The sequence below is a fragment of the Elephantulus edwardii genome, unplaced genomic scaffold, assembly GCF_000299155.1.
Source record: "Elephantulus edwardii isolate Elephantulus edwardi_28Jun2011 unplaced genomic scaffold, EleEdw1.0 scaffold00438, whole genome shotgun sequence".
Taxonomy (NCBI): Eukaryota; Metazoa; Chordata; class Mammalia; order Macroscelidea; family Macroscelididae; genus Elephantulus; species Elephantulus edwardii.
In genome coordinates, this window is record NW_006400188.1 from 54,337 (window position 1) to 62,210 (window position 7,874).

Here is a 7,874-nt window from a genome sequence, read left to right on the forward strand (position 1 = left end):
TACATAGGGTCGCTATGAGTCGCAAGCGACTTGACGGCACATAACAACAACAACAACAACAATAATAAAAGATGATCCTGGTGTGTTGTTCTGTCACCTGGAGTTCTGGACAGAAGGTTGAATTCTACAACATTTTAATAATGTCAGGATACATATTTTTACTATCTTATCATAAAAATTGCTTCCTCAATCATGTGCTTCTGGGATTCATTGTAAAAATTTCTCCATAATTCTGTGCATCAAGACCCTTTGAACTCAAGCTTTTATACTTTGTTGTTTTTGTTTGTTGTCAAGTTGGAACCAACCCATACCTGACCCTCCAGGGGGTTTTCAGAAGTAGTTAATCACAGGGGAGGTGATGGCCTATCCTTCTCCTGTCGAGCAACTAGTGGATATGAACCGTGTGCCTTTGGGATTGCAGCACAGCTTTTTGCTACTAGGCCACCAGAGCCCCCTATTGTACTTTATATGTGTTCAAAGGATGATAGAAAAATGCTTTGAGTATAAATCGTGTACCTGCAAGACCTCAGAGAGATGGAAAGTCTCTTAATATGGTGAAAGGAACTAATGGTATAAAACCAAAGAAAACAAAAACAAAGGGGGAAAATATCAACGCTCACTGTGTTGAGTCAATTCTAACTTAGAGCACTGCTGTAAGTCCTCTGTTGTGGGTGAAACAGTCTATTGTTCTACCAGAGCAGCTGTTGGATTTGAACTGCTGACCTTTTAGTTAATAGTCTGACACCTTAGCCTTAGTCTCCCAGAGCTCCTTTCTGTGACAAAAGGCACTTTTGAAACCTGCATGGATCCTAGTCTTCCTTCAAGACTATAAAATGGGGTTGGAGCTATGCTATCTGACTGCTCTCTTTCCACACACACAGAACCTCTGGTTTTAGATTCTCATACATGAGGTCTCTTCCAAGGCCAAGGTTCCAGAGTGGGATCAGGGTTTACTGCTGAATAGCCTCTTCCAGGGCTGTGTCAGGCGCTTCATCCCTCCCTCCTCCAATTACCCACAGGGTTGGGTGGGTGAGGATGCTCTCGTCACTTCCCTGGGGTTTTTTTTTTCCTTAGTTGAAGAGGAAAGAGTTTGTGTAGAGGCTACAGAGGGTGACAGTGGCCAAGAAAACCCTGAATCAAGAGAAAGCTGGAGAGAAAGGTGCAGAGACAAGCAGAGGATGGACATGGGTGACCCCAAGGAAACAGGCAGCCTGGGTAAGGCTGGGGTGGCAAGACTCCAGGATCTAGGGAGGAGTTCGGGTTTGGCCTTTGGCTTGTGGAAAGAACGATTGAGCCTCCAGCTTGGGGCAGGAAACGGCAGCTTTGAAACAGAGTCGTGTTTGGTCCCAATCAGAGGATGAGGTGACATTCTGGGGCCACAGGCTCATGGGGAAAGACCGTGGACTGCTACAGACCCACCATCCGAGGAGCATGGCAGGTACTGAGGTGGAATGTTCAGGGATGGGGACCTGGGGCAGTGAGTGGCTGGAAGTCTGTCCAGGATGGGCAGGGATGGGTCTGTCCCTGAGCCCCCAGCTCTGCTGGTCCTGCAGGGTGTCTGTCCCGAGTGTCCCTGCCTCTGCTGCTGCTGTTCATCTCTCTGGTCCTCTTCTTTGTGCTGCTGGTGACCATCCAGGTCCAAGGTGAGTGAGGGGTCGGGTCTGTGGGGGTGGGAGCTTGGATTCCTTTGGAATTTGAACCACTGAATGATCCTCCTCTTGCTAGAGTCCCCTGGCCCACTATGGCCGGGTGTCCCGGGCTTTGTGTACCTTCCTGTGTGATCGTGGAAGGTCATAGCCCTCTGAGTCTCTCCCCTCCTCTGTGAAATGTAAACCATCTACTCCCATCAAAGGTCTGGCTCTCAGAGATGAAGGAACCCAGCCGGGTTCCATGACAGGTATAAATGGGGACGCTCTGTTCTGTTTCAGTCTCCGGGATCCATCAGTCCCTGCAGCAAGAGCCCAAGGACCTCAAGGGCAGCTCACTGGGTGAGACACTGGCTGCCAGGTCCTAGGTGGGAGGGGGCTTCGAGGCTGTGAGTCCTGGAAGAAGGAAGGGGGTGAGATACAGGAGACAGGACAGCCCCAGAGCCTCCGCCCTCTCAGCTGTAGACTGCTCTCTCAGAGGCACCATGAGATCGATAGCGAGTGGTCTCCTGGGGCCCCCTCTGCACAAAGCCTGCAGAAGGTGCTTGATGATGGAAGTCCGCTTCTTCCAGTTCCTGAGAAGCAGCGGGAAGCAGAGGTGAAGGCGATCCTTCAGCAGCTGGCCTGGATGAACTCCTCCTTGTCTTCCTTGGGTGAGGGTGTGGTCCCCGCATGGGGATGGAGTGGGGGTCTTAGGGGGCCTGGGACCTACCTATGTGGTTGCGGGTCTGAGGAGGGTGAGACTCTTCGTCATGGGCTTCTGGGGCGCTGGATGATCTCCAAGTCCAGCGTCTCTCACACAAGTGCCAAGGCCGATGGGACTTCAAGCCAAGTGACATAGGTTCCTGCCCCCTCCTCCTCAGCTAACTTTTGCTTGCCCTGCCCCTGGAATTGGGGGTACTTCCATGATAGCTGTTACTTCGTCTCCTGGGCCCAGAAAACCTGGAACGCTTCCGTCGTTGCCTGCAAGGACCAGAAGGCCCAGCTGGTGATCATCAAAAGTGCTGAGGAGCAGGTGAGCCGCACACAGGTCCCGCTGGGATGAACAGTGCCCCTGCTCAACCTAACGCCTTATCCCACTTTCCTCCGCCCTCTAAGACACAAAAGTCGAGTGAGCAAATCGAGGTGTGGGCATGATCAGGAAAGGCCTCCTGGAGGAGGGACCATCATGCATTTGGGGAAGTCAACTGGGAGAAGAAGACATAGCGAGCTCAAGAATCAGACATGACCAGACACACATGTGAACAAGTGAACACACTGCCACACGTGTGCACATTAACCCACGCACACGTGTATCTGACACAGCAACTGCAGCAATGGGTGCAAGGGTGTCAGAGATGATGACAAAGGCACAGGATAAGACAGGACTCAGGTCTATTGTCCATCGGGTTGCTATGAGTCGTACTCAATGCAACAGCACATAACAACATAGAAACACACACAACTCAACTGGGGACTCTATGGGAAGAACTTCAGTCCCCGTGGATGGAGATGAGGAAGGAGGGTGATGGATTTTCCTCCTCATGTCCCTCCCTCCACAGAGATTCCTGCAATCTCTGAAAAACAAGAACAACGTTCGCCAAGCCTGGATTGGCCTCAGTGACCACCACAATGAGGGTGCATGGCACTGGGTGGACAATACCAAACCCCAGGTTAGGTGAGTCCTGGGGAAAGGGATTGAGAAGGGGTGAGCAGAGGAAAGAGCCGACCGCCAACCAGCCCAGCTCAGGAGGGTACAAACTCAGGGTCTGGAAAACATCACCTGGGAGTGGATTACAATGCAGAGTTCTGGTTACAACCTGGGCACTCTGATTCACTATGTGTATGTCAGGGCCTGGGAATGTGCATTTCACTGATAGAATTGATACTGATGGAAGGGACGATGCTTGAATCCACATTTGCAGAAACCCAGCCTCCAAACCTCCTTGCCACCATCGAGATGGCCCCAGAAATTCCCCATGGAAGGCCAGGAACCCCCACTCTCCCCAGGGTGGGTTGGGATGGGATAGGGGTGCGAAGAAAGCTCATGACTCTCTAATGGGGTTCACAGCTTCTGGAACGACGGTGAGCCCAACAATGTTGGCGATGAGGACTGTGTGGAGCTCAACAATAACGGCTGGAACGACAACAAGTGTACGGCAGAAAACTTCTGGATCTGCAAAAAGCCCTCGAGTCCCTGCTCCAGCCTCTGAGGACCACAGCTCCCAGAGGGGCCAGGCGCCAGGCAACCTGGACATCACCCTGCTGTTGCCACTCAAGCCTAACGTGGCCCTGTTTCCCTTCACTTCTCAAGCCCCTCTCGACCTGAGATCTTGGTGATCTTGAGATTTCCCCCCCCCCCACCTCCTCTGAGACCTGTGGTCCCATTTCTCCATTCATAGAAGACCCCTCTCCTCAATGGAAGATTTTGTATTGTTTTGACTCCCTGCATCACCCATGATGACCCTCTAATAAAGACACGCTTTATCGTGATCCCATTGAACTTACAGTCTGTTCTTCATGGAGGCCACTGGAGCTCGAGTGTGCTAGTAGTAAGAAGCTGCGCTGCAATCCCAAAGGCACGCAGTTTGAATCCTCCAGCTGCTCCACGGGAGAAGGCTAGGCAATCTCCTCTTGAAAGATTAACTGCCTCTGAAAACCTACCAGAGAGTCAGCTGTGGGTCAGTTCTGAATCAACAGTACTTAACAACAGTATCTTGATATGGTTTGATATAAACTAGGACGTGTTCTCTTTCAATATCTTTTTGTCTCCTACTAGAGAACTAGACATACTTTGGACATGTTGTAAGGAGAGACAGGTCCTTGGAGAGGGACATCATGCTTGGGAGGGTAGAGGGACAGTGCAGGAGGGGAAGACCCTCTATGAGGTGGATTGATTCAGTGACTGGGGTAATCGGGATGGGTGTGTCAGAGGCAATGCGATTGGCACAGGATAGAGCAGGGTTTAGGGTTGTTGTACATAGGGTCGCTATGAGTCACAAACGACTCGACGGCACATAACAACAACAACAACTGGAGAACTGACAGGTCTGCTGAGTAAAGGGTGAAATAAAATTTCTCCTTAGAGGCAAGGATTTTGAGACTGCATCTCACACGCTTTGGGCATGCTGCCGGGAGGGACCAGTCCTTGGACAAGGACATCATGCTTGGAAAGGTGGAGGGACAGCGCAGCAGAGGAAGACTCTGGATGAGATGGAGTTACACAGTAACTGGGGTAGTTGGGGTAGGTCTGTTGGAGTCCATTAGACTAGTTCAGGACAGAGCAGGGTTTAGGGCTATTGTGCTTTGGGTCTGTATGAGTCATAGGTGACTCGACACCTAACAACAACATTCCAAGATGCAGTTTTTAGTGCATATGTGATGAGTGTGTGTGTGGGGCGGGGGGTGTGCGCTCTCTCTCTCTCTCTCTCTCTGACACAAACAGACACTTGATCGTTGGGTTCTGAAAGGTTATGTAACCAATAAGAAACAGAAAAATACATCTTACAATAACAGTCCTGAATGGATGTTGGGTTGTTATTTTTAGGTGATGTCAAGTTAACTATGACCATGATTTGGGGTAGAATGTTTGTCTTCCTTCCTTTTTTTTCTTCATATCTTCTCATCTCCCTACCTACCTACCTACCTACGTATGCATCGATCTGTCCTTCATCTGTCCATCTTTTCCATCCATAGTGACTGGTGAGACTCCTGTGTTCCTTTCAACGTTCTTTCTTGACTCTGATGTCTGGAAATCCTGGCTCTTGTAAGCACTTTCTGAAGTTGTCTGCCAGTAGCCCCTCCCAGCGATCTGCAGTCTCACACAACAACTTTCAGTTCCTCTCTGTGTCCCACTTTCTCTGAACTGCATGTGCTGATCTTCCAAACTCTGGATACTCCCTGCCCCACCCCACCCCCGGCCCCATCACTACTGGCTCGTGGCGCTGAATCATTCTCTGTTGTGGGGTTTCGTCCTGTGCATTGGAAGTGTTAAGCAATATTCATTACTGCTATCCCCCCATACTCTTGTAGCAACACCTCTTAACTGTGGCAAGCAAGAGAGTTCATTGTGGTCATGTGTCATTGAGTCAGGATTGACCATAGCTGACCTTCTAGCCAGTTTTCAGGGGCTGTAAGTCACACAGGGGAAGATTGTCCATCTTTCTCTGACAGAGCAGTGGTGGATTTTATTTGAACCCTATGTCATTGTGTTGGCAGTGCAATTCCTTACTGTAGGTCATCAGTGCTCCCTAGAAAGAGTTTACAGGTATTGCTATCTATCCCCTGGAGAGGAAATGTCCCCTGTTGAGAACCACTGCTCTAACTGGAAATGCTCCTCCCTCTTCTTTCATTCTTATCCTCGACTTGAAGGACTCATTTTACTGGTTCACCTCCTCCAGGAAGCCCTCCTGTGTTTCCCTTGGCTTTGTGGATTCCTCCAGTCACTTGTTCACATGCTATCTAGAAAGTCCTCACCTTATGGAGTCATCTCCTTCTCTAGGTGATGAACTCCATGCGGGACACACTGTGTTCATCTGATTCACTGCTTGTCCCACTTCACAGCTGATGCTCAAAAATGGTCCACTGAGTGAGCGAAGTCGGTGAACATTAAGGTTTGGCTGACATCACTGCCATCCAATACACTTCCCCGTAAAGAAAAGAAACACATCCATAGCTAGGCCAATAAGGAGCATCTTGATAAATGTAGAAAAGACTGAAGTTGCCAAAGATTTCATTTTACTTGGACCCACAACCAACACTCATGGAAGCAGCACTCAAGAACATAAAACTATGGTACATTCACACAATGGAATATTACACAGCACTGTAAAGCATTACACAACATGGGTGAACCTGGAGGATATTTTGCTGGGTGAACTATCTCAGTCACAAAAGAACAAATACTGCATAACACCGCTGGTATAAAGCAAGACTGAGATGGGGTATTAGGGGGAGAATAGGAAAAGCATAGGTGGATTAATGAACACTGCATTGGAACAGATGTGAGGAAGATGTGTTTAAAAGGAATATATGATTAGGCATTATATGTATGTTAATCTGGAACAAGAGGTGCATTGCAAAGTGTACTGGGGGAAGGAGAGGGAGGGAGGAAAATGTGCAGCATTAATTTTAAAAAGTTTTAGAAAAACAACAAAAAAAGTGGGCTAGGGGAGGAAGAAGGGAGGAGAGGGAGGAAAATGTAACAATAAAGGAATAAAACCCCACTTTTTCTGTAAACATTCATTAAATCATACTTTAAAACTTTAAAAACCTAATAAAAGAAAATTATGCTCTCCGTTAGGTAAATCTGCTGCTAAGGACTGCTTTACAATGCTAAAGAGCAAGGATGCCGCTTTAAAGACTAAGGTGCCTGGCTCAAGTCATGGTTCACATTTTACGTCTTCTTCAAGCAAAGGTGTGAAGGTGCACACAAGTGAGCAGTGTTCGCTTGTGTGGTACAGAGGGTGGTTACATGTTAAATTCAATCTGACAGCACCTAACAACAACAAGAAAGAGTTCCTATGAATCAGAATCAACCCAGTGGCATTTGGATGATGATGATGATGATGATTTTATCTCCATGGAAGCAGAGCACAAGCCTTTCTTCTGCAACACTGCTGGATGAGTTCAAATTGCCAACCTTTTAGTCATCAGACAATCTCCACTCACTTGTGCCACGCAGGGACCTCAATCCTTTATGACCAACGACCCCAGAGAAGAGGAGAAGGGGCACAGGGACGAGGGCGTGATGGAAGAACACCACATGATGCTGCGGATACAGTCGCAGAAATGCCTTGACCACCAGCCGCTGGGAAAGAAGCCAGAGTGATTTTTCAGTCAACATCTGCACAGCTGAGATGCTGGCTTGGGCTTCCAGCTCCGGAGCAGTGGGGCAACTAATTTCCATCTCTCAAAGCTTCCCACTATGTGGCATTTTATTGTAGGTCTAGGACACTCATCCCCAGGGTGTCCCCAGCACCTGGGTGGAGCAGCCTTCAGTATATGTCTGTTAAACAAATTACTCTAGTGGTTTGAAGCAGTTTATTTTGGCCTCAAATGTCCCCTTCAACCTTGACCTGGGCTAATAATAGAGTCTCAAACCCATCATATGGTATGTCAAGTGTAAGGGCTGAGATTAACCAGAAGGGGAGAGTTATCAAATGTGTATCAGAGAAATCAGGGGGCGGATGCTGGGTAGGGGTGGGTGCTGGGTGAATACAAGACACATGAAACCTAGTGGGGATGGGG

General features: G+C 48.7%; 1 protein-coding gene across 1 annotated transcript; it reads left to right on the plus strand.

The window, feature by feature from the left end:
* Positions 1-1,431: 1,431 nt before the first annotated feature.
* LOC102849892 (CD209 antigen-like protein 2-like) lies at positions 1,432-3,838 on the plus strand. The gene is made up of 6 exons (XM_006902669.1): positions 1,432-1,438; positions 1,554-1,643; positions 2,219-2,299; positions 2,510-2,661; positions 3,188-3,303; positions 3,697-3,838. Exons 1-6 carry the CDS (start codon positions 1,432-1,434, stop codon positions 3,836-3,838), a joined length of 588 nt encoding a protein of 195 aa, XP_006902731.1.
* The last annotated feature ends 4,036 nt before the right edge of the window (positions 3,839-7,874 follow it).